Source organism: Anarhichas minor, unplaced genomic scaffold (genome assembly GCF_050575085.1).
Source record: "Anarhichas minor isolate MPS153535 unplaced genomic scaffold, ASM5057508v1 ptg000042l, whole genome shotgun sequence".
Lineage (NCBI taxonomy): Eukaryota > Metazoa > Chordata > Actinopteri > Perciformes > Anarhichadidae > Anarhichas > Anarhichas minor.
Window position 1 is genome coordinate 8,378,141 of NW_027466488.1, and position 27,463 is coordinate 8,405,603.

A 27,463-nucleotide genomic window follows, 5' to 3' on the forward strand; every position below is an offset into this window, starting at 1 on the left:
TCCTGTCGCTGTGTATTGATACGGTATGAAACACTCGTAAACTTAACCCCTTGACCGGCAGCCTTAGCAAATCATTGAGTGCACATAATTTAGTCTATATTCAATATTTGATCCGTCTGTGCGGGCTATGCATCGTGGGAAACGCTGTATACAGTACAGCATGCATAAATAAGCCACAGCCTCAGGATCAAAACATTGCCAAATGGTTTGAATGATTAAGTGCACCACACTCAATGCATGCTTCTACAACATTAATCAGGCCCTGTCTATGATACATCGTTACGATGAGTTATCATAATGTTGGTTTCTAGCTTATCCTTGACGCAAAAGTTGCAAAGAAAGATAAGCTAATGTGCTACAAAGAACCTTGAGCAAATAGTTGGATGGTGTTCAAGTGGTATCCCTTTGGTTGGTGTGCCTTTCCTTTACATTTTCATTGTTTACGCCACTTACTGAATTTATCGCAACAAGAGGCTAACCAGCTTACATGGTCCTGACAAAAAAGTCTTGGGATTTGACCTCAGTGATGTCTGAAATAGTAGCCACGTATCCAGCTCAGCAGACACTCTGGGTAGGAGAATCTGTAAAGGGAAGCATAACATATTTAGGCTTACAGCACAAAGCTCTCACAGATCTTTAGTGACAGTGACTGAGACTATAAAAGGTAAAGTAATGGTTATAATGAGCTCTCCAAGGGCCGGGTGAAAAGGTTATGCCAAAGCATAAAAGAGGTAATACTCTGTCTAGTTTTAAAAGTATCTGCAACAAATGTATTTTATATTCAAGCCACTTTTACAATAAGAAATAAAAGTGGCTTGAATATGATACTCTGAGAAACACTATACTTACAAATTAAAGTGACCGATGCAAGTGAGTGAGTCACATTGAATTAACAACATACTGCACCTTGTAATACCAAACAAAGTAAAGCCTAGAAATAAAGATCAATATGAGCTGTATTAAAATACCTAAGATTTAATTGAATGCATCCTAATTCAATTGAAATACCATTAGATGTTTGAGCTGACAGTTCTATTGAACAATCAGACTACAGGATGAAGTCACTCATTAAAAAGACATTTTTTTTGAGATGCATTAGGACATGGAGACACAATAGTTAAAGCTGCAAAATCCAATATGCATTGTATAATATCGGATTTGCTCAAACACGCTATGAATTACAGAGATATACTAAATTTGATATTGAGCAGATGAATTTCAGTAGACAACAACATTCACAACTTTCTTTTGCAAACTAATGATATTTAGAAAACTTTTCAACATTTGGAACTGTATTTCTTTCCTCCTGCACAGATGTTGGGGAAGTTAAACTGATTTGAAGTACTGCAGCTGAAATCTGTTTAATTCCTCTGTGTTGTTGTTTTTGGTATGAATGATGTTGTGCCACTATATCTGCTGGACTGCTTTGACCTTACCTTACTCAAAAGTAGATAAAAGCACTTCCTGCCATTTTACAAATGACCTCAGTGAGGTTATGCCAGGCCATTCATCCTAACTGAACTCATACCTTCATGTCAGTGTGTTGTAGCTCAGGTATCAGTTTTTGTTTGTTTGTACACTCTGGCTGCTAGGTCACTTTGATTTTGAAATGATGGATTATTCTCCACATCAAACAGTGTCTCTGTAAACTACAGGAGGAGCCTGTAACAACACGCGAACAGAAGATATACAGGAGATGTACATCTGCAGTGCCCTTGAATAAGCAAGACAGCTGCAGGTATTCTTTGTGTCCTTGTATTCCTGCTGTTAGTTTCAGGTCCGGTGGAAATACTGCAGGCCTACAATTGGTACCAGCTTTTAGGCATGACACAGTACTTCTTCTCTCACTTGTGGCCCGCCTGTAAGAACTCATTTAGACAAGTATTGAAAAAAGATAAATAATAAATTGTACTAGAATATTGACGTTAACTTTCATTTGGGCAGTTTGGCATGACAGACAAAAACCTGCATTAAGCTTCTTAAATGTCAATTTAAAATGTGTCTGACTGTCAAAGGCCAACAGCATTTTCTGTTGGCAGGAATACTAAACTGCATAATAACTGCACATAGTGACCCTGTCCTCAAACATACATGTACAACAACATGAAGATACAGTAAGTAGTCTGCTAACAGAGCAGCTGGTTTAGCTTAAGCCAAACAAGGCCACAAAGACATTGTCATCATTTCTATTGATTATATTGAAAGGGTTATTTGTACTCGTTTTTATTTAAAATGTATACCTGACACTAGTGGTAGACTAATGTCTAGACTAATTGAAGATGGAAATTATAATAATCATCATAATCATGCTGCCTCGTAGTTACCATGAATATTTAGTTTGGTACTCATGCAATGCATTTGACAGATTTGCTGTTAATTGGCTAAAATACCCCTACACTAAATTAATTAACCAGTTTGTGCCTCAACTCACCTATAAAACAGCATTGAGGGACAAAGCATATAAAATATAACCCTACAAGAATACACAGCCACGCCGGTAGTTAACATCACCTTATTTTTGCCGCAAAATAACTAAATGAACAGACACATTCGTGACTTAATTACATTCAGATATTTGAACTCACCATTTTCCCCAAACTCCTCCTCTTTCATGTAATTATGTTTCACAGGTTGTCTCGAGAGTCTGGTGTGTGGCTTTCAAAATAAGAGTCATCATCATCATGGCATGAACAGTTTTTACAGTTCCCCTGTGTAATAGCAGATCATATTGGTTTAACCATGTCTGCAACAGAGGAGAAGAGACTGTTTGCTTGGTTTAACTACATTACATGATGAAGGAGGAAAAGAGTTACCACAGTAAACATTGGCATTGTGCAACTGTTTGTTTATTCAAACAGACCTAGCATGTCAATGGAAATGCATATATATTTGTTTAAACAATATATTGTTTGTGAATCTTATGAGTGGAATACAGATGTCCATTAAGACTTCAATGTGATACAGCGGTTTAGTTAAGATCTTTAGTTTTCAAGCTCATATAGAGAGAGCCATGGAAGAGATAAATGTCATATCTGATGTTTAAATGTAGTTCTGCTTTTCCTCCAATAGATGGCCTTGTTCTCGAGTAGATGAGAAACCTGGAGGGACAGAGCAGAGAAGACTTGTCGACTGTCCTCAGATCCTCTTGAAATTATGTCCAAAAAACAAATTACTGTACGATTTATCGTTTGGGTTGACTTTTTGTTTTTTAAATAAGAAACTATCAAGGCCGTAATCTGCACTAGTTTTGCCTCCAAGTCAAAAGACCAACAATGCGACTCTTGGGTTCTCAAGAAATATCAGTTTCTCATCATGACATGATTTTGATGTTGAACCAAGATATACAGCACAGCTAAAATCTCAACTTTAATGGAAGGGATATGAAAATCATAAGACAAAAAGTTATCTGTGAGTATCTGGGGAGGACAGTTTAACAATCAATAGACATGTAATCATTTGTGTTATGGCCCAAATAATACACTGATATTATAATTACTGCCAATAATCTGTTATTGCTTCATTGGGTGACCAAGAAACGCAACCTTTAGGCTTATTTAACAAACAAAAAAAATAGATTTTGTTTTGGTAAATATTTTGATATATTTGTAAAAAAATGCTTTGCCACATTTTTTGGTTTACCTATGATGATAATGATACTGATGATCATCCCATCAGCATTATGCAATTGATGTGCATCTTAAAATCTTGATCAAAATGGCTCCATGGTGTTTCCGTTAAAACATTTGTTGTTTCCTAGCTTTCTTTTATCATTGTTAGATGAAACTAAATATGAACCTCTTCATTCTGAGTATCTGTCAAAGATAAATATAGGTCGGACTTTCATTTTATTTTAGAGATTGAGAGAGTGACGCACTGGGGCGATTGTTGAGTCCCCTGTTGACGTCATGACGTCAGAGCAGCAGCGTGTGGGACCTCGGCGCGGCGCCCCCACCCCCCTTCACCCTCCCAGTCCGGAGAGACACACGTTATCAGGGAGGCAGCCGAAGGGCCAGTCATCTCCTCGCATCTTTTCTGAATCTACCACAATCCCCTTTATCCGTCCTGTATGGTGGATATTATTTTCAGCTCTTCTTTCTTGGGTGATATGGGGGATCATTCCAAAAGTAAGTAAACTAAACTGCTCGGTGGAGTTTTAAGTGGCAGACTTTGTGTTCGTCGCGGTGGTATTAAGGGCTATCTGATATATTCAGCAGTGCACCGACTACTTAAGTTATTTTCTTAATGATGCATAGAGAATAGTAGCCTTTTATTTCTCTGGCTGTGCACTTTGGAGGCGCTTTAAAAAAAAGAAGTAAAACCATTCAGTGCTTTGTTTGACGAATGCTAGTAACATCTGTTACATAACATCAAGACGTGTCCAGTCTGCAAAATAGAGGAATTCACTGCAAAACTGAAACATACTGGATTTACTACTTTTTTTTTTTAACGAGTAAATGCTGTAATTGTTTGTGATAGTGTGCTTATTTGGCTGCGTTTCAGTGTGTGCTTTAAATGTTGTTGTCTCTTTGCAGAGAAGTCAGGATTCGCGATGTGTGTAGGATGTGGAAGTCAGATCCATGACCAGTACATACTGAAAGTCTCTCCCGACCTGGAGTGGCATGCAGCCTGCCTGAAGTGTGCAGAGTGCAGCCAGTACCTGGATGAGTCGTGCACTTGTTTCGTCCGGGACGGCAAAACCTATTGCAAAAGAGATTATGTAAGGTAGGAGTTTGGAAATATTCTCTTTATATGGGCTGGATTATGTTTAATCACATCAAACGTAAATTAAACATATTTAAATACAATAGGAATCAATATTATGAAGAGGTCAAACCTAATTCGAAAAAGACTATTTGGATATAAAACACAGAATACTTTGTAGCACAAAGCCTACGTTAACTATTCAGTTTACAATATTACAAAAAATAAGAAAACACAATCCACAGTATTTTGTTATTCATTCAAATTACAAATAAATGATAGCAGTATTTAGATCAACTCTGAGTTGTCATCTGAACGTTTCTTCGTTGTTATTTATTTTACATTTCTTCGTAGATTTTTCATTCTCTGACAATGTCTCCCTAATTTTCCAGGCTGTTTGGAATAAAATGCGCGAAATGCAATCTGGGATTCAGCAGCAGCGATTTGGTGATGAGAGCCCGGGATAACGTGTACCACATCGAGTGTTTTCGGTGCTCGGTGTGCAGCAGGCAGCTGCTGCCGGGAGACGAGTTTTCCCTGCGGGAAGACGAGCTGCTGTGCCGGGCGGACCACAGCCTGTTGCTGGACAGGAGCTCCGCAGGAAGCCCCATCAGCCCCGGACACATCCACTCTAACAGACCGCTGCACTTGGCAGGTCGGATTATCATTAATATTATTATTATTATCATAATTATTATATAGATATTATCTGTATCTATTAGTTTTAGAAAGTGCAATTATTCCTATAACAACAGAAAATCATAAAATCGGCTGTGTGTTTATTCCTGAATAAAAGCTCTTCAGTTTAAAGAAATTAAAGAATGAAATTAAAGAAATTCGCATTGACAACTAATCAAACACATAAAAAGTAAACGTTTGTTGAAAAATGGTGAGTGCTTGAGTGAAAAGCGAAATGAAAAATCAATATAAGGTCAATGATTAGTATTTTTTGTTGTCCTTTAACATCCAGATAATTTGTTTTGTGATTGTCTGCTTGGTGCGTGTTTGTGTGTAAAGTGTGTGCTGCCATGTTTCTTTAGGCTAATTTCATAATTGATCTCATTAGCTCTTACCTGCTCTGTTACCATTATCTGAATAATCTGGTATAGGCCTATTTGACTGTGGCAGCGTGCTTGTGTGTGCGTGTGCGTGTGTGTGTTTGCAGAGCTGTCATCCTAGGGCGCCTGCCAACAGAAAGAGAACAAAGCAAATAAGTGAATAATGTTCACCAATTTCCTGCTTTAAAGCGCTGAATTCAAAATACTGTACACAGATCAGCCCAGTGTCACCAGCAGGATTTCTTATTTCAACTGCGTTTTTTTTTTTTCCAAATCTAATTTTGTTGCAAGTATAGGTAGGCCTACAGATTTAGGAAAACAATCTCCTCCTGTTTAACGACGATAGGTTTAAGGATTATTATAGGCTGGCAAGAGACAACAATGCAAGACGTGAGCGGTTACATTGCAAACGCAACCTTCAACAAAAATCATGTACAATGTAAGTTTAGGCTATCAAAACTCACGCAAACGTCTTTTACATCTGAATATTATGGACCAGAATTTCGTTCTAATTTCCATGCAATATGTACATTTAAGTAGATTTTTATGTCATAGAAACTTCCAATAAATATTTTCCTTTCATTTTTTAAAGACTATTATTTACCTGAGCCTTAAACATTTATGTCTAATATATCATAACATTTCATGTAAGGCTGATAAATATAATCGCGTAAAACAAGACAATCCGAGAGATGTAAAAGGAAAAAAACAGCGCAGATTGAGATGAATGGGCTGCTAAGTAATTGTATCAAAGTTTGAAAGGCTTTCTGAGGCCTCTGCACAGTTTCTCACGGACCTTTTTTTCTTTCCTCCGTGCTCAGCAGACCCGGTCACGGTGCGGCAGGCCCCGCATCGGAACCACGGCCACAAGCAGTCGGAGAAGACGACTCGGGTGAGGACGGTGCTGAACGAGAAGCAGCTCCACACGTTGCGGACCTGCTACAACGCAAACCCGAGGCCGGACGCTCTGATGAAGGAGCAGCTGGTGGAGATGACGAGCCTGAGCCCCAGGGTGATCCGGGTCTGGTTCCAGAACAAGCGCTGCAAAGACAAGAAGAGGTCCATCCTGATGAAGCAGCTCCAGCAACAGCACCACAGTGATAAGACTGTAAACATCTTTGTAAGTTTGACCCTTCGATTACTATTATTCATTCATTCATTCATTCATGTATTTACGTGTTTGCTTGGTCTTTTTAACCATGACCAAGATACAAGTGTTTTTTTGTTTCTCTTTGAGGCCAGCATATGTCTTTAGTATATGCATAGTGACAAACAGATGGCAGCCATAATAACCTAATACCTTAGTTTATGTTTAGTGTTGGTGGTTGTTTGCCTTCGTTACTACACATTCTTTCTACCATTAATGTGAATCACTATCAGCCTGCAATACTACTCTTTTCGAAACTTCACTTCTGATAGTTTACTTACACTAAAATGACTGCTCCAGTTGGCTTCGGTGCTATTCTTTATTCAAATTTTAGGCCAATGAATAATGAATCAACTGCTTTGGCTTCAGTTGCTTGACCTGAAAGATAAAAATATCCTCTGCAAACAGGCTTGTTCTACATCTTGGAAACATCTCTTGCTTTGACACTGTAGTTCAATATTTGCTCCCCCCCCAAGAGAAAACTTTTTTTGGGGGAAAAGTGCATTTTTTCCCCAAAGTTATCATTTATCATAAATGGCAGATGAAAACATCACTTTTCAATTTAAAAAAAGTATTTTTGAAAACATGTGACAGACGCTTTCTTGCAGGACACAGACAAATGATTTTACCATTATTTTGTCAGAACCTGCAGGGCCTCACAGGGACACCTCTTGTGGCCGGGAGTCCTATTCGACATGAGAGCTCTATGCAGGGAAACTCAGTGGAGGTCCAGACCTACCAGCCTCCATGGAAAGCCCTTAGTGAGTTCGCCCTGCAGAGCGACCTGGACCAGCCAGCCTTCCAACAACTGGTGTGTGTGTTTTCAGGACAGACTAGATCACACACAGACATGCACAGCACACCACAACCTCACTATCTACCTATCTATCTATCTATCTATCTATCTACCTATCTATCTATCTATCTATCTATCTATCTATCTATCTATCTATCTATCTATCTACCTATCTATCTATCTATCTATCTATCTATCTACCTATCTATCTATCTATCTATCTATCTATCTATCTATCTATCTATCTATCTATCTATCTATCTATCTATCTATCTATCTATCTATCTATCTATCCATGCATGTCATGTCAACATTGTGTCTCCATGTCAGCAAAGGCAGGGGAGCTGAACTCTAATGCTTTTGCAACCAGATTTTCAAAATAAAAGGCTACATATTTCGCATACTTTGACACTTGTGATTCTGTCTGTTCAGGTCTCTTTCTCTGAATCGGGGTCTCTCGGAAACTCCTCGGGCAGCGACGTGACTTCTTTGTCCTCTCAGTTACCGGACACCCCCAACAGTATGGTACCCAGCCCGGTGGAGACGTGAAACTGGGCCCCTCAGACCCATCGGTCCCCCCCCCCCCCCCCCCCTTCTTGCAAGGACAATTGCAGCATGATCCCGGTCCCTTGCATGTGACCAACTCATCACATCGCCCAAACTACAACGGAGAGTTTTTTTAATTTTTTAATTTCATGACATGGAGGGGATGGAACCAGGATAGCCCCGATTGACTCCGATTTTTTTGTGGAGCTTTCATTGACAAAAACTAAGCAGAACAATTATTGCATGACTTGATACGGAGAGAGCTGTACAGAAGACCTCCTGATGGATATACCAAACCTTCCCTCGAAAACAATTTGGAAACATTTACGTGTCGAAACACATGGACATTCTGCGACTTCCTTGTGATATTGTGTCTTGTTTCTTCAACATGAGAATTTTTTGATACATTTATTGCGTTGTCGAGTCCCGTTGACTCTGTGTCTTAAGGTCAGAGCATGATAATCTGCAAATTATTCGTGTTGTAAAATACTTTATCTTAAGGGCAGGTTGTTTGAGCTTCTCGATCAAAAAGTAAATTATTGTTATATTATTTATTGTTAGGTAAGCGATTCGTAAAGGGATTATTAACTGATAAAAAAATAAAAAAAAACAAGCTGAATACATAACATGTCTTGATGATCAATATTTGTACAGGCATTTGCAAGCCAATATTGTAGGGCAGTAATTTAATTTATTTGAAAAAGTAGCTCTGAAATGAGCAACAACTCTCCATCTTTCATTGGAAAAGTAAGACCTAATTACATGTTGTAGTCCAGCGCTCTTATAGAGACAAAGTCAAATTCACTGTTCAGATCCGACGCGGTAACAGATCGTTACTCCTCATGACAGCGGGTCATTTCTGATTTGAGAAACGTGCAACCATTACAAATCTTCTACAGCCGTGGAGGCCGATTTGAGGGAATAGATTTAAGGCATTTAAAAAAAAAAAGAAAAGTGAAACACATCATCACTCCAGTTGCACTGAATATGTTGTTTGTCCTGTTAAAACTAAAGTCGTCCTGCCGGAATTGAACCCCGCAGGCTCCGTTGTCTTATCATCCACCTCCATCTGTGGTGTTTTTCTCCTTCGGTCATGTAGCAGGACACGGACAGTGGTCATTTACTATCTCGGGGGCAAAAACCTGCTGTAAATTGTGCCCAGTCCAGTTACTCTGGTTGAGTCACAAGCTGGTCTAGACAGCGCGGAGGGATCGGCGACCCCTTATCTAGTCCTGGCATCACCTGCAAGCGATACACTGACTGAAGCCACAACAAACTAACTAAACACCCCCACCATAGACACACAAACACACAAGCACGCGCATATGCACGCGCACACCTTCCCCAAAGCCCCTCGCATGTGAGGGGAACAGAGAGAAGCCAGTAAAGGGTCACTTCTCCTCCTCGGTTTATTTTCTTTCAGTAAATTGCGTTATGGCGCACGGGTCAGCCGAGATGACAGCTCAGGCTAAATGAACTGACCTCCTCTCCACTGTGTGCAGGACAAAACAAAGCTGCCATGCGCACTGAGAATCTGTGGATAAACCTGTTTTTCAGACGTAGATTATTTTTTAAGTGAGCACAGGAGGAAACAATATAATTGTATATCACCCTGTTTATTTATTTAATCTGCTCTGATGCGATCAGTCATGCCAGGAGTGACTTTCGTTATCTGCGATGCAGTTTTGCTGGTTTTTGACAAAAATGTAGAAAATATGTCGTTAAAATCAAGAAAGTACGTCGTTTTATTTAAATCTTAAAATATATAGAATCAAATTATCCTGGTGCATGCTTTCTCCAACGTGCTGTATTTGAACAAAACCGGACTCAATGATTCACCAAATGATTGCTGACCGTATTTCGATATTTGAACGTTTTTTGCTGTGAAAAAAATTAACAAAACTATTTATTTTCCTTTTTAGTACACTGACAGTGTCTTAATCGGAAGTTTGAATGACAAAAGACAGATAATATATTTGTAATTGAGCTATTTCAAATAAGATAACTAAACAATGCGATCAGATTAAGATAACAGAGATAAGAGAAGAATAACAATGGCGTTTACAGACAAGAATGCAGGCCTATTAACCGTCTTCCAGCAGAAAAATCATTGTGTGGCCATATACGTTTCGAAAGCAGCATATTTCCAGCACGGATACTGTATATAACTCACCCCTAACGGTTCACACACAGATCACATTAAAATTAACCAAAACATATGACACAGTTTTATGAAGAAAAACTAAAAATGGTCTTATGGAAGTTTTAAATAAATTAAATAATTTAAAAGCTTTTCTTTAGAGATCAAATGCGGCAGGGAGTTACAACACCAAGCTAAACATTAAGGGAATAAGAAAATAAAAATAATGAGTCTTAGTCTTGAAAATGTCAAAAATGCTCCTGAAAAATAAATAAAAGGGCAAATAAAAAAGCAGACAACATTTAAATGCACAATTACATTCCCCAAAACAGCACGTGACATCAACTAAAAAAATGTAGCTGAGGTCGTATTAGTCTGTGTTGCTACAGACCACAGATCACCTCCTCTGACACCCATAAAATGACGTGCTTGAGTACCTGTATAGGCCATTGATCTTCTATCAAGTCTATGGGCGTCTCCCCTCAGTGCGTTAAACAAGAACCAAAACAAACACCAGTAATCCCTGTCCAGAACACACGCACACACATGCACATGCACGCAGACAGCTCGGGCTACAGCAACTCATTTTTTAAAACTCACACTCTTTTTAATAATAATTGACCTCATTTGACTTGCAAACAGAGACCTCACTTTTTACTTCAAATTTATTTTTCACGGTTATGACGACACACAGAAACAATGGAGTAGTCCCCCCCCAGTCCGTTATTTAGGATTAGCTCTGAACTGTCTGCATGTGTCAAGTTGCCTCAATGCAACTAGACGCTGTCAGAGGGAATGACACCGTATCATTAATGATTAAACGGACGAGCCATTTAAAGGTGTGATGTAATTCTCTAATTGGTGGAGGGCTGGACGTAATTAGATCATCTCGTGTACAGGCTACTCGGGAGGAGTGCAGCGCCGCCCACGAGCACGAGTCACTAAACGGTCACTGACTGACAGACACATTTATATGTTCTATAATCCGTGTAGACGAGTGTGTTTTGTTGTTGTTAGTGTGTAGGAGAAGAAAATGAATAAAACTCGGGAGAAAAGACACTAGCACATTTGATCATGCTGCTTTTCAAGGTTTCTTTTTTTTTTTCAAAACCAGAGATATTACAACTAGTGTTTCCCATAATTTGATGATACTTTAACAGGAGATTACATAGCCATATATCAATGCATTTTTGGGCTTTTAACCAACCAGCCCGAATTATATTTAGTGTTTTATTTTTAGTAGAACAATTGTATATTATTATTTTATTGAAAGAGTACATTTTGACTAACGCATTACTTTTCAGGCCTGGCTCAGGCTTTCAAATCAAAATTTCATTCCTGAACCTAACTGGACATATATTACATTGGGTGATGATGCCAGCAGGTCATAAAGCTGTGGGCATGTACTCTCAGTTGCCAGTTTATCAGGGGCACCTAGCTAACAGTAATGCAGGGTAATAAATCCTACCTTAATAATAATATTCACGTTATGTTGAAACTGTTCTAGAGATGCTCATTCAACTTTTCTTCCATTGCTTTACACCAACAAGTGTTTCTAATATTTAGTTCACCCCAATTGTTTTATTAATGAAGGTTGACTAAATATTAGACTGACTTCTCAGTGTAATATATAGATTGTGTATGTAGATTCATTTGAGTTTAATATTTGTAACATTATTCACTAAACAGAAATTAATTGATGAACAATTAAATTTAGCAACTGAGCTGTGATGTTATAATGCTGTCCATTATCCTAATAACACCTTCAAACAAAGGAATGCAGTCTAACAAATATAAAATAACAGGCATACCAGGATATTTTCTAGGTATATTTCTTTCTTTGGGCCTGGAGGATCTGTGAGATTGTGGGTGAAACTCAATCTTATAAATTTGGGACAAAATGGGAAGATAATTAAATATTTTAGGCTTGAACAAGGTTTCCTATATCTTGTGATGAGAATGTTGCATAAATAAGCCAACATACACTGATGCATGCGTGTCATATTATATTTGAACCAATAACGGAATCTCACAACCTTTGTTGCCATGGGCAATGGTCAGGTGCTAAACCAATGAGGCAGTAAAAACAAAAGAAGAAGAAAGAGAAAAATAAACTCCATCAAACTTGGTATGCCAAAATGACACCCTGCAATACAATGCACACTTGAATATTGTATCTTGAAGTACAGTAAATATCACTGGAGGGAGAGCTAAGAGCATTCACATTTTTGTTTTACAAACTGTGAGAGTTGACTTTTACAATTCATTTAAAGTAGATTAGTGCTTTTATTAAATTTCCAAGGTACAAAAATCCCACACATGACAGATTGCTAATGGACATTTTATTATTAGAACCTATAGCAATTGGAGATTTTACTGCCACCATCTAGAAGGTTTTCATATTGCTGTGTGCAAAAACAAAGGTTGTGTGCATTTAGAAATATACAAAAAGATAAACAAAAGCATTTTGTTTTCAATAGCTTTACTGTCTTCCTCACACTTTGTCTGCAGCACCTTCTCAACCCTCCTGTTGCATTCGTAGAAATTGTCCTTAAGACTATTGAATCAGCATTACTGACAAACACTGTGTACAAATACGTGTATGTGCGATTTCTGTGGAGGCTCTCTGTGAAAGTTTCAACACACTGTGACCTTGGTCCTCCAGTGGAGGCCGCCAGCAGAGGAACTGCCGAGACGAACTTCAAGTCCAAAACTCTCCAGGGAAGCATTCTGACAGGCTGACTTAATGCAGAGACTAAACTGGGAGCTTTTACTTCTGCAAGAGAAAAAATAAGGGGGGGGGGGGGGGGGGGTTGCACGTGACAGGAGGCACAACAATGACTTGGATGAAGGTCTTAACAGTAAAATGTTAAATTAAATCACACAATATGATATGGAGAAGAAAAGTAAAGCTTGAAAGATAAATTGCAAAACTTGTGACTGACTAAAATAAGTATAAACCAAAATAAGACATACTGTATAACTTATTATTGTCATCCACACAATGCAGCCAAACCTTTAACTCCTGTGTTAACACCATTACATTGTGTAAACTGTTTTGTCCACCTCCTGGCAGGTGTTTTAATGGGATATTTAAGGACCAATTTATCTCAGATGGGTAATGGCCAATTTACCATCTGGTGACAATAATTTAATCTTCTCTACTCTTAGGTCACACTGATAATGAAAGGGCAGCATCAACATCTATGTGTGCAGTATGGGGCTACTTGTGTACTATCGATCCTGGGGAAGAAATGCTGCTTTTATGGGAAACTGACACAATGAGTAAATATCCACATATCATCCTTTAAACTTTTAAAAGCACTGGGGCCATGGGGTGGAGGTGTTTTAGAAAGCTGCATTAAAAAAACCTAATATTGATTTAAAAAAAAAGAAAACACATTTTGTCTTTATATTTTCTGTTGACATAATTCGACCATCATCTTTTATGTTTTTACAGCCACAGTTTGTCGAGATGTTGAAAAATAAAGAAGAAAAAATTTGCTGTGCAGCCGATGTATTTTTTTAAACTATACATGATGACAGCAAAACAAGCCCTATACTGTATTTATGTGAAGGGAGGAAGTTGAAACAGTAGCAGCTTGCCTGCTATATTACTGCTATAATAGTTTCTGGGCATGTTGCTCACACCGTGTGTGTGTGTGTGTGTGTGTGTGTGTGTGTGGAGGGATGGTGAGCAGACCTCAGGCTCACCTGGAACACACAGAGAGCCACAATCAGCCTCCGTGGTCCTGCTGCTGAGACAGTGTCAGAGCTCCGTAAATCACAGCTCCCCACCCACGCATAAATCTGCTGCAAAAACAACACACCAACGCCCATTAGGAGAAGAGAGGAAGGTTGGAGCCGACCCCACTCGACAATGACTTGCTATAAAACACAATGAAGGTTCACCTGTACTTTGACAAGCCCAAACTGTCATTAGCCGAAAGAGGAAGACAAACAAGTGTCACTGGAAGCAAACAACGAGGCGGCGAGTGTGAGTCACTTAAGATGTGAAGCGGCATCAAAAGGTTTCAGGGAGACACTCTGGCGTCCATCAGGTTCATATAAGTGTCAGTTCAGGAGTTCAAGAATGTTTTCAGGAAGTCTTTGTGTTTTAGATTTAGTGCAAAAGTTCAATTAACCTCCTGACTCATGAGTTAGGATGGAACAGAGATTACATTTAATTATAGCATGCAGAGCAGGAACTGAAATGTGAATGCCATTGATATACTGTTCCTGTCAGAAGAAAACACGGTAAGTCAAAAGAGTTGAATTTTCACATGGTCAGGGAAATTGACTTTGAGTATATATTGCATAGTACCACAAATTGTTGTATATTATCTATTGAAAATGATGGGCACATCTAATTATCAATAAGTGCATTATCAATCTGTTTTTGTCTGTTTATATGTAGAGCAAGTTTAATGTACATCATATACCATAAATGTCCAGGTTAGCTTTCAACATAGGTTGAAAAACAAAAGCAAATCCTCTCCAACAAGACAGTAATTACATTGTGTCCAGTGCCAGAGCAGCAGTCTGGAACCACACACATACAGTGACCAGCTCAAAGAAATGGACCACAACACTAAAGACGCACAAAGAGCAACGAAAATGGTCCAGACTCAGTGAGCGATAAAGAGAGTGAAATGAAAAAGGGAAGGGAGGGCTCTGCCTGCCAACTGCTGCGATCCCCTCGTCCCACAGCGTTCCTGCCACTTTAAGAAATGAAGCAATATCATTAATGGAGGCCTCCCAGGGCTGACATCTTGCTCCGATTCACCAGTCCCCGTCCATCACACCATTACGGTGGGCCCGGCAGAATTAAAATCCAATCACTCCTCTGGCTAGTTTGATTAAGGAGGGCAACCGCACAAAGAAGGGGCTCTGACCCATTGTTGCCTCTGCCAGGGAGTCCCCCGAGGCTGCAGCAGGTCTCTGGTCCCAGGCAGCACCCAGACAAGCCCTGGTCACTGTTGAAGCTTCATAATAATCCACTGTGACGCCTCACGACTGAATGTTTTGTTATTTTTAAGGCTTTCTGCAGTCGGCATGGTTATAGACAGCAATGGTCAGATGTAAACTTGTATTGTAAGAATTTATATTGATGCAACTTTTCAATCTCGGTCTAGATTGGGCAAATGTGAACTAAAAGCAGGTTGCGACAAAAAATGACAGGTCCACCTACAATTTGGAGATTTCATGATTAAATAAGATATGTGTATTCCAAAAAATGTATTAATTCTATCCTGTATGGGCTACAGTCTATTCCTTAGGATATGATATGTTTTATATGTGCATTATGGGTTTTTAGGCATTACAACTGTAAGTTTGTTAGCATGCTGATGTTCGCATTAAGCTCAAAACACCGCTGTGTTTAAATACAGCCTCACAGAGCTGGTATCACGGCTGTGGACTCTTGGGGATCACGGGTCTTGTTTTGTATCATGTGATCTCCTAATTGTAAATGGAGCTGTCACTTTGTGTCTGTATCTAGCCTGCTTCTTATTCACTCGGATGTTTGCTTGACAAAAACCTTGTAGCTACAAACTTTGCATCAATGACATTCATTTTGAGAAATTTCAGTGTGCAGAGCTCACCTCTTCCTTTGAATGTTTCTGGCACTATTTTAAATACACTATAAATACAAATTTAAAAAACGGAATCACTGATGATTCTTATCTTTAAAAAAAATCTATCTTAGCCAAAGGCACAATCACATCAGCTATTGCAGGAAGATGTATCAGCGCTTTTCCGCCTACTTGATACAAATATCTTCATTTGGTTTTTGACTTGTGTCTCTAAATCTGAGGCTGCCACATCGTTGCCCCACCGAGGGGGTCACATCGGTCAGATTATGTCTGGGAGAAAAAGGCAGCATCACAGGTAGAGACTCTGAAGAGCAGAGCCTAAAGCCAAATTAAAACCAGAAGGCCAGGGTGAGCCTCTTCGACCACAGTGACATAAATTACCGGGATTTACAAGATTTTTTAAAACACTTTTAACAATACTCCCCTTTTAATGTGCTTTCTGTTTAATAATGCACTTTAGGTTTTAAGAGCATGATAAACAAACCAATAATTCACTTTTTTTTATCATCTGAGGGTGAAGCCCTTCAGGACCTCGTTCTACAGCAGAGTTCAAAGGGGCCTTGAACGGATCAAATGAAGGGCTGTCGCAAGATGTTTTGGACAACGGTTGAGATCTTACTGGTGATCGCTTTGCTCTCTTGAGGATAAAAGTACACCGAGGTTCACTTCCCAAGCACTGGGCAACATTTAAAAGGGACACTGATATGGAAAAAGAATGAACACTGTATTTTGTAACAGAGGTTATTGGCCAATGCCAAAGGATGAGGCAGACGGAGTCTTGGCTCATGTGGATGACAGTGGTTATCAAACAAAAATGAAAAATGTTATGCCTCTTTTTAAATCTGAGGTTTGATATAAAATGGCAGCATGGAAAATTAAAAACTACATCAACACACTGCTTACATTGGAAGATGAAATAGTTTTCTTGGTTTACGATATTAACACGCCTCCATTGCTCTTCATGCAGCCGCTTGCTTGTGTGTCAGTAAAGTCTGTCAGTGTGAGATCTGGGAAAGCTCACAGTAGCTTTTCAGTGTGTGAAGCTTCACAGGGTTAGTCGATGATTCTCCTGGCTGCCAAAACATATAAAGAAGACTCGCCAAGAGAGGGTTTCATAAATCCTGAAACAATGGAATTCAAAGATTCCTAATCTTTCAGCAGGCAATGAATGTTATAATGTGAAAAGAAAGGACAAACATGTCACAAATGTCTTCCTAAAGCGGCTGAGGGACTATTGTCCTAAATGTGAGAGTTCTGAGGAAGCAAGGTGGAAGACAACTGACGTCTGTGTTAGAGCGAGGACCTGGAACCAAACACACACACACACACACACAAAGAAACACTCACTGAATGTACGCGCACACACACTCTCCCTCACACGCGTTACCACACATACTTTACTCCAACCCACTACCAGCACCACAAATCATTGGACCATCTCATATAATCCTCAAGCAGCCAGTGCCGCAGCATTAAGCATCCAAACAAATTGTCCTTCGTCAAGTGCTCGCTGCAGGAAAAGACATAAAGCAAAAGCAGATAGCTGGGCAGGGCCGGGAGGGTTGGATCTGGAGCGGTGGCAGCCCCTGTGTTGCTCCAAGAAACAGGACGATAATGTCTTGGCTGCTCTCAGACTGTCAGCCTGCATTAAACTGCTCTTTGCAACTTTTTGTGAAAGAGATTTCAGGGATAGCAGAGGCACTGAAGAGCCACTCGATACGTTGGTTTATTGGAGTTGGATAAAGTAAACCCATGCAGTTGTTTAGAGATAATTTTACAAACAACTCCCTTTTGAGGTAGATAAATATTAAAGACGCCATGCAGCAAAGCTACCAGGATGGTCACTTTTATGTAGACTTACAGTTTTTTAGCCATGAAAGCAGTGGCTGTAGAAATAGCAATGACCAGCACTCTGCTCCTGAAATATCTCAAATAATCCCCCTGGATGGATTACTATGACATTTGGTACAGATATCCATGGTGCCCAGAGGATACATCCTTATGAAGTTGGTATTCTACGGACATGTCATCTAGCGCCAGTGAGGCTTCTTTTTGTAATTTTGAGTGATATGTCTCAACAACTATTGGAATAATGACCATGCCATTTGGTACACACATTCATGTCCACCTCATGATAAATTGTAATAACATCTGAAAAACCCAGCCCAGTGTTGCCAACTCTTTCCCAATGAAATTAGCAAAGCAGCACTAGATCCAAAAGTCGCTAAATCTAGCAAGAAAGTCACCAAGTCGGCAAAAATGACAGCCTGTTACCAAAATTATCATTTTGAAGGTAAACAACAAACATGGCTATACTCACAGCTGTCGAGCTGGCAGCTTGTGGAAGACTCCGTTGATGAGCAATGATTTCACAGGCAAAGTGAGCGCAGGCAGGCAGGCAGGCAGGCAGGCAGGAGCATTTGATTTGTTGATCAAATAAATCAGATTGCTGGGGGGATGTGAAGAGAATTTCAATAAATATAACAAAAATGTTTCTAAAATACATTACCCACCATCTCTTTAACTTTTCATTCACCACCATCGTCAGATAAAAATGTATCAATTGTCCAAAAATGTGGTTTATGGCCAAACACCTGCAAAACTTAACTAAGCTAAGATGGCAAACACAATACGAGTTTTGATACTATGCCTAATATAAATGATACAGAATATTCAACAAATATAAATATCTAACAAATTGCAGCATCTTTTATAAACTCTTAACTTGAAATGTGTACTGTCATCCAGTGTGATAAGGCTGTTTTCAACAGGTGTTTATTTCCATAAACAGACGTATCATCTCTTTTCAAGCATTTTGTTTGCCTTCCGCTGAAGTCCACTTAACATCTGAAGGTTTCTGAGGAAGCAATTGGGTGTGGTCTCAACTTAGAAGAGCACAAACAGAAGGATGCACAACTAAGTCAGTCGTGTGTCTGTTATTTGAATAGATTTTATGTGTAAAATTACACAAACAGTGAATTGTAAACGTGAGGAGTTAGGGCATTGGTGGGAATATGGAAAACAATGCACAACTTGAAATGTTATTGTTTTGTTGAAGGATTTAAGATCCTGTTGAAATCATTTTCTCCAAAACAAACATTTTCTCTCTTGTTATCCAGTGGGAATATAGTTTACTCAGTTTAAGAAGAAGGAGAATAAAACCCATAAAGGAAAATGTAATCCCTCACGAAATTTGGAGATAAATGGTTATCACTGACGATGAACTGTAGTGTATGACGTTGCAAAGGAAGGAAAGACATGATTGAATGGCTTCAGTTCCTTGTCTAGACACCTTGAAGATCTTTTACACCGAGATCTGAGCTGTGTTAAGCAATGGACACCTTGACAAATATCAGCCCTGCAAGATTCTCCCCAACACTCACACACACACAGATCTCCATCTTTCTCTCCAAACTGGAAGTGGCCATGGTCAGGTTTCTGATAAGAGCGAGGGCAGAATGTATCTGGGAGATCTGAGAGATACCGAAGGCTCTTGTGAAAAGGAAGCTAGACTTAAGCTGCTGTAGGGACTTATCTTTACAGTTTCCTATACCACCTACTGACAGATCCAGAGACTGTGTAAATTCCTCTGCCCCCTGAAGTGACTCCGGGCAGACAATGTGAAGACACTTTGTGTACTGATGTGTCCTATAACAAAGAGAACAGAGAACATTTTACAAGGTATGTGGGAGACAAAGACAAACACAAGCTTGACGTGTTGCAAACTGTGTAAACCAATGAAGCATGCTTTATGCCCTCTCTATATGAACTGGTTCTATGATGCAGCCTTCAGGAGACATTGATGTGTCATTTCTTTGATGCATAGGTCAACAACTTTACTTTCATTTTATTTTTTAATTCTCAGAAACATCCCAATTAAAAAAAAGGTTGCAGTTTGTTTCCAAATCAGACAAGATTCCTGGAGGATGATCCACTATGTGAGGAACATCAGGCTTAGAAACGCGGCCCAATGTTATTGTAGAAATGACGGTGTATAAGTCACTCCCGAGATTTCTTTTGTACTATTGGGAAGAGTTATTTATATCCGAAGAGCAGGGGGCATTTATCATCCGGGGTAGTGGTTCCCCTTCAAAGTTCTCCTTTTTATGACGTGCATTATTTCTCGTGCACATACATAAACAAAGCCAGGGCTGCCGGCACTGAATCAGCAGACTGTGTCACTGTGTGGCCCCTGGGTCAGGCCAGCTTTCTTGTGCCGCCAGTGCTTACATTAGCATGTGAAAGGCTAAAGCTGTTCCAAATATTCCCTCTAAACATTTATCCTGACCGAACCTCGCATGGAAAAATTCCAGGGAGCGGGATGAATCTAGGGTGCAACGAGAGGATTTGAACCGCCGATAACATTTTGTCTTGATAAACCAATTAACAAGATGATGAAATAAATGTATAACTGACAGAAATAAGGATTTTCCAAATTTGCCATAAGAATTTAAGAAAAAACGGTATAAAGTTTTGCATTGGACAGTAGTTTATATGTTTGCATCTTATTTCCAGATTTGCAATCTTCAAATGGATTAATAATACGTTCCACTCGTCTTCTGCCAAGACAGCAGTCATCAGCCAAGTCGAGCCTGTCCCTAATGTGGCAGGCAGGCAGGCACCAGCAGTCTGTGTTTACATTAGAAGTGCCTGGAAATGAATTTCCCCACACTAGTCTCATTTGTCTTATCAATCCGTAAATGTGTTGCCCCGATGATGGAGGAACACATTTTAAACATTCAAAAAAGTGTTTCTCACATGCTCAACATTGCCCCCATTCCACTTTGACGCACAGTAGTAACCACTGAGCAGCAGCCAGAGGCGAAGAAACAGTTCCTGTGACTTGCAAGCAGCAAAGTTAATCCGCCGCACATTTTTTAAATTAGCAGAGTGCGTCTGCTGGGGGTGACCATGGTGGAACATATAAATATTCAAAAGGCACATGTCGTATTCCCAGTCTGCTCATTCTGTTAACTCTTCCACACGGCAAGCTGAATCATCTGTCATTCACCCTAATTTAATCATCAGCCACTCTCATTCAATTATCCAATATAATATGCAAATGAGGCCAACAATAGCCAGCTCATGCTAATTATGTACATCAGAATAATTAAATTGGATAGAAGTGGTGGAGGGGGACTGAACTATCATAAAATGGGGAGCAGATTCTTTAATTAAGGCTGCAAATTTTTTATTAGAATCTGTAATCTGCCCGTAAATTGTTGAATGGTGGCCATGCACAGGGGGGACATTACTCTTATTGGAAAGCGCTCCCTGAAGACTGGCTCAGGGAAGCACCGAGGGACGTGGCTCATACCAAGGGCAAATCCAGATTCCCAGTTATTATGCCAATACTCCTGGACTGTGAACAACTTTGCTCAAAAGACTGCAAACCGTGAAGCCGATAATACACTAAAGTAAACAGACTGAGAGAAGCCAGTGGTTACAATTTTGTTTTGTATAACTGCAAGCATGACCAAATAAAGTTAATTAAATGTAACATCTCAAACAAACACTCAAATCTTTGCAATTTTTTCCGTGGTTCAAGAAAGAAATACAGCGCTTTCCCAAACCTAATGAATAATCTCAACTCTATTTAAAATCACTGGATTTTCACTCTGCAGTAAGCAGAACTAAATGATGTAAATTGTGTGTGCTGTGCCAAGGCAGCAGAGCATGCCTGGCAGCCAGTTAGACACAGAGAAACATCAACTCTAATCCTCTGCTCTGCTACTGCATGCATGCAGGCACCGCTGCCTCCCCACAACAGACCAGCCATGTCCAGCAGCAAAACTCAAAACAGTCTGCTGTGGGACACACAATGGCTCACTCAGAGGACTCGGCAGACAGCGAGCAGCAGGACCCTGGACGAGTTGCTGAAGCCACTGAAATATTTACAGAGGCATGTTTTGTTGCTTTTGTGGCGATTGATTGAAGGGGGAGACCTCTGAGGCGGGAGACCTCTGAGGCGGGCTCCTTCCCCGCTGACAGTCTATCTGGCCCCTTGGTTAAAGAGGAAGTCACTGGAAAGAAAAAGAAAAACACAGTGTTAATTACAATACAAAATAATACGTTTCCCCCTGAATTTCTGTCCGTGTATTTATGGGTTTTCATAGAGTGAAGAAATGTACAGGGGTGTTTATAGTTTGAAGATATTGATAAGAAAGCTTGAATCACATATAATCCATCACCTTCTGTGCAGATCGACAACAACACCTCTGGTGTACCCTGCTCTGGCCTGACAGTATTTGTTAAACATGTCAGGGTGACAGAACAGCAGTCAGGAGCACTGTAGATTAAAGCGGGAGTGAGTTTCAGTGAGGACGTAGGGACATGTAAACTGACACATGACACAGTACACAGCAGTGATAGCCTGTCTTCTATCTCTTCCTCTTCTAATACATCGACTGTGAATGTGCATACAGGAGAAAGGCCATGGTTTATATTGTGCATCCTCTTTGTAGTACATTATGCGCAAGTGTGTACAACTTCAGTGTAATATTAAAACAAAGTCATAGTCAATCAGTTCTGTTCAATTTCTCCAGTGCTTGAATTATTCCTATTTTGCATGTTGTTGTTAAGTGTTAGACTTGGATGAAAACAAGATTGTTTTCTTGAGGACGAGAGATTTTGAACTAAATTACTCACACAAAATAAAATACATATAACATAAATTCTGACCTCAATCTTTGCTCATTCCATGCATACTTAAAGAATCTCCAGACATGTTTTATAGCACGTAAAAAGAAATCTGCTTTGAAAAATAATATTTTTCTTAATTGTTTATCCCCACAAAAAAATAGAATTACCCAGTTGAATCAGTCATTGAAAAATTCGAACTCTATGAAAATGCAAATATTTTAACCACCAGACACAAGATGCCTCCTACTTCACTGATAAGTCAGTGTTCAGCGTATGTGCTCTAGAGGCTCTTTTCTTCTGTAATAGATCATGATTGGCTTCCACATTTAACCATGGTTGGACTATGTACCAGGGTTAGGGTGAGCACAGGGAAATTTAGTCACTTTACAATTCACAATTTTAAGCTTTACAATTTAACATTTTGTGGCAGTGGAGATGCTTGACTGCAACCGTCATTTCATTAATACACTTTGAAATAAAGTAATGATGCAAAATTACTTTTTAAAGAGTTAATCTTGCTTTGTTTTAGTGTTAGTGCCTTTAAACAGTTTGCTCACAAAGTGACTTAAGAAAAAACAATTTCAAGCTATTTTACTGTGCCGCAGCCCTGTAAACACACACTGGACTAATGTGTCACAAATGTTCTTATCCAGACAACGAAGTATTAAGAAATCCTTCATGAGTCAGTCCATTCTTATCCATCACCTAATTTAGTGTTCAACAAACTCAGACGTGTTTACCTTTGTCAACATGACGATTTCGGTATTCAGCATTAGTCAGAGGAGTTGTATATATGATAGTCAGATATTCAGTGAACTTCTAAACCAGACTGCAGTTGCACTGACTGCACAGTCTACCTTAGTGTCACCTCTATGAGCTTTGTAACAGAGAGTCTGAGTTACAGCGGGGAGGAAATCACAGTCGATTACCTCAGATATAATCACACTAAAACACTGACATATGAGCTACTTCCCAGCTCTTGTTCCTCCTGTTTGTTTGTTTCTGGATCTTTTGGATTTGTACCATTATCTACAAAAAAGGAACTTTTCATGACAGAGCTTGTTTGGCTGTTTCTTTAAAAGACTTCTCCTGAAGTACTTAAAGCACATGAAAGACTATACATACTCACATTACTTGGGGAAAAAAAAGAACATCTCGAGTCAATACATGAAAGCAAGCAGGTTGACTTAGCTTGGCTGGTGCCCAAACAACGCTATCTCTCGGCCCGGCCTTGTCTGTCCCCACAATGGATTAGCATGGGTCAAAGGTCACACCCGTTTATTCTCGCAGAGGAAACATCCTTTCCTAATGACAGTTTAGCGCTACAATAAGAAAGCTTTTCCCGATTACTAGCACATCAGGATGCACCACGAGGCGATGAACTGCCTGAATCAGTGAAAAGCATGTTGATGAATTAACTGCTGTAAAGTGTGCGGTGTGTGTTAAATGACGTCGTAGCGGCTGGATTAGCATTGGTGTTTTGACAAAGTCAACAATAGCGTTAATGAGGATTTTCAAAACGTGATGACAGTGTTAGTATTCAACATTGATTAATTGTTTCTGTCAACTGTCAATGCCTTATTTAACCTCAATTATTAATATCATAGTGTTTTAATCAATCCAACTTAGTCCTTAAAATGTGTCTCTAAAGCTTTGTGGCATATTTTTAGCTTCTGAAAAACAACCCTCACCCGTGGTCTCATATTGCAACTGGGATTTATTTGTGATTGTGGAATGACATGCAGGAACCCCGTGAGATGTGCTGTTCAAAAAACACAAAACCAATGAACTAAACAAATCTTTTGGACAAGTCATGAGCGTGTATTCTTACTTACCTCAACGTCTAACCTTTGTGGCTGAATCTGCTTGAGAAAGAGCCTCTACAGGAAAGAGACAAGCCAAGAAAACTCTCTCCACGATATGGATTACTCTAATATACTGTATTGGATCTGTAAATTCCAGTTCAGAGTTATTCTCTTCGTGAGAAAGTTACTTCTGCAAATCATCATTGTCAAACTGACTCTGCAGTGCGCCAAAATGACTGACAGCCTGTCAGCCAAGCAAGAAAAAGATGTTAGATGTTGAATATCCGAGGGCTAGCTGTCAGAGTTTGCATACTGACAAGAAATGCTTGTTCCCAGATGAAAGTAAGGAATTCAAGCTGGAAAAATTATGATTTGATCTCACAAAATTATCTCAAATAAAGTAATTATGTAATTAGCTTCCAATCCCCAGTTCAACCCAATAAATGTTAAAGTTGTTCACAGCAGGTACATAAACAAACACAAATCTGTCTGATCCCTCAGAGTTCTGCAACTTAAACCCCCTTTCAGGATTTATAATGAGTCAGCAAACATTTTCATTACACATTTGCACCACTTTCCGCCCCAAATGAGAGAGCCACACTTCCTCTCATAAATACCATGAGCAGGTATCTCTTACTCAGTGGCATGCTTAGCACAGGATGAAGACCTGTATGCCAATACCTCCACGGTGTAAGGGACTGATTGTGTGTGGGGTTGCCTGGTCACACTTAATGCTGCACTGAGATACCTGAGCATGGAAGACGGCTATTGTGCATCAGCCAACGCTGCTCCATGGCTCTCCTGTCCTCTGAAAACCAAGGGAGGAAGGAGGAAGGAAGACGGGAGGCTCATTCCCATCTCCTTCCTCTAAAATCAATGCATCTCTTGGACACCGGAGGGTCAGTGCTGTCAAATGACACTAGAGAGACACCATTAGGTCTCCTTGAGGGCCATGGGTTACTTCTTGATGTACTCGTCTGAGACAGCACTAAAGACAAGTGTACCTCTGTGTAAAAGGTAACGTTTTAAGGATAGATACACACCAGGGCAAGGGGTCTAAATCTTGAGTAAATGTACAACAAAGTGCAGCCTCTCCTCTCCTTAAGCATTCCCAGACATTAAACTCTCTCATATTATCCACGACTATAGGTTACATTTACTGGCTACTGTGCAAACTGCCGTTTTGGTGAGACTGTGAAATGAGTGAGGGAACAAACGGCAGGTTTCTCACACATATTCAGTGACAAGCACGCAGCCTATCAAACAGCTGGCTGTCATTAGAGCACAACAGCTGGGGTTGACATGGGCACTGGCTGCAGCACACAGTCAGAGCGAACCAAGGAGACAGACAGGAATCAGTCACGTAGATATGAGATATGGCAAGCTGCTGGTACAGTTTCTGTTGTGTTGATTTATCAGTGATATATAGGGATTTACCAAGTAGTACATGCTACCAGACATACTAAGTGATACACTAATCAGTGTTTTTTAACAGAATGTCTTATGAATCTGCATTATCATTATTTTCTTTTCAAGCAAGAAAAAGTATTTCCCAAAATATCAAACTATTTTTTTAAGTACAATGATGTTACATATCTACTTTGACTTAAGTTTCATGCACACTCATCTGCCTCTGAAAGTGAGTTTATGTTGAGCGATTGAGAGGCCAGGCTGTCTTGCATTCGTCTGTTGTCGTCCTAGATTACTATCATCACCCCCTCGGTGCTGCAGCATAGCCTACTCCCATCCTACATAACACTGATGAACGCTCCTTGACCAACGTCATCACCTGAGTGAAAAAGCTGCAGCTACACCTTTCATTGTGCCAATAAAAAAAGAAATTCACCAAGTGACAGAGAGCGTTTTACTGAAGGTGAGGAGAGTGACAAAGGCAAACTTGATAGTGCGAGAGGAAGTGGAGGGAGTTCTGATTGGGTTTGAAGTGATGCCAGCAAGCTGTACTGGAAAGAGACAGGAAAGAAGCAGGGGAAACTAGAGAATAGCCATGGGAAAGACTTGTTAAGATTATGTTTCCTATATACGTATATTTACATATTTGAACAGTTTTTAATAATGTACTTTAATGGTGCATTTAATAAACATAACAGCAAAGAACAGAGGAGAACATAGAGTGCCAAAACTCTAAAAAAAAAAAGTAAAATCCGCCCACAATAGCTAAACTGAAATTCAATACACTGAGCTTTAAGGGAGAAGCCCACCATGACAATGCATTATTGTGATATCACAAATTTGTCTGGCACAGTGACAGTTCCAGAGAACATTCCCTCTCCGCCCACTGCAGTACAAATCACTGGTAATTGGCCTATTACTCTGTCACCAGGGCTGCTCCGGTAGAGCTCGCTGAGCCCCGGGAGGAACTGGTGCAGGGATCCGTCTCACCTTGTCTGAGTGGCTCAGGTATGTCTACCCCAGAGGGACTGCAGCCCACTTCTCTTAAGGATGTCCTGCAGAGAAAGCTGTCCATCACCAGACCCCCCAGTGTGACAAATGTCTGCCAGTCAGCTCTGGAAGCCCGAGCGGCATTCGATTTCCGCCACTAAGAGCATTTAAAACAGCCCTCTCCGTCTTTCCCTATTCCAAAACAAGCCCACTCCACTTTCACGTCTTTGTTGGAGCTGTCAGTCAGTGCAGACTTTACATATACTAGTAATTACAATTGTAAGTCGTTCACAACCTCCCTAGTGTGTCACATGTCACTTGGACTTAAGCTTGTTGTTATGACATTCTTTCCCTAAATGGCTCCACTAAGGCATCTATTGTCAATTTGTCAGTCTTTGACTCTGGGCTCAACAGAACAGGGTGCATTTACCTGCAGTCATACTAGACCTTAAGGACTACAGGTACAAGAGCACTTTGCTTTACACACATCCAGACATCAGTTTCAAAGAGCTTGTCTACAGGTTTAAGATTATGGTCGAGGTGCTAAATATCATTGTGTAATTTGGTTTGGTTCACATTTGAATAAATGCCACAACTGGCATAACTGTAAAACTAGAAAACATCCTCCAACCAT

At 39.9% G+C, this 27,463-nt stretch overlaps 1 protein-coding gene across 2 annotated transcripts; it reads left to right on the plus strand.

The window, feature by feature from the left end:
• The first annotated feature begins 4,066 nt into the window (after positions 1-4,066).
• On the plus strand, positions 4,067-8,251 carry LOC142970093 (insulin gene enhancer protein ISL-3). 2 transcript variants are annotated; one of them, XM_076110257.1, is made up of 6 exons: positions 4,067-4,124; positions 4,533-4,722; positions 5,094-5,356; positions 6,581-6,867; positions 7,550-7,717; positions 8,135-8,251. In XM_076110257.1, the coding sequence occupies exons 1-6, from the start codon at positions 4,067-4,069 to the stop codon at positions 8,249-8,251; spliced, it is 1,083 nt and encodes a 360-aa protein (XP_075966372.1). The 2 variants fall into 2 exon arrangements, with proteins under 2 accessions (XP_075966372.1, XP_075966373.1); XM_076110258.1 differs by having other exon boundaries at positions 6,584-6,867.
• Positions 8,252-27,463: the final 19,212 nt, after the last annotated feature.

Bases quoted from the DNA above. Each gene is read 5' to 3' on its own strand.
- LOC142970093 (XM_076110257.1), top strand. From the start codon at position 4,067: ATGGTGGATATTATTTTCAGCTCTTCTTTCTTGGGTGATATGGGGGAT. The intron at 4,125-4,532 runs GTAAGTAAACTA...GTCTCTTTGCAG, and splicing joins TATGGGGGATCATTCCAAAA to AGAAGTCAGGATTCGCGATG. The intron at 6,868-7,549 runs GTAAACATCTTT...TTATTTTGTCAG, and splicing joins AGCACCACAGTGATAAGACT to AACCTGCAGGGCCTCACAGG.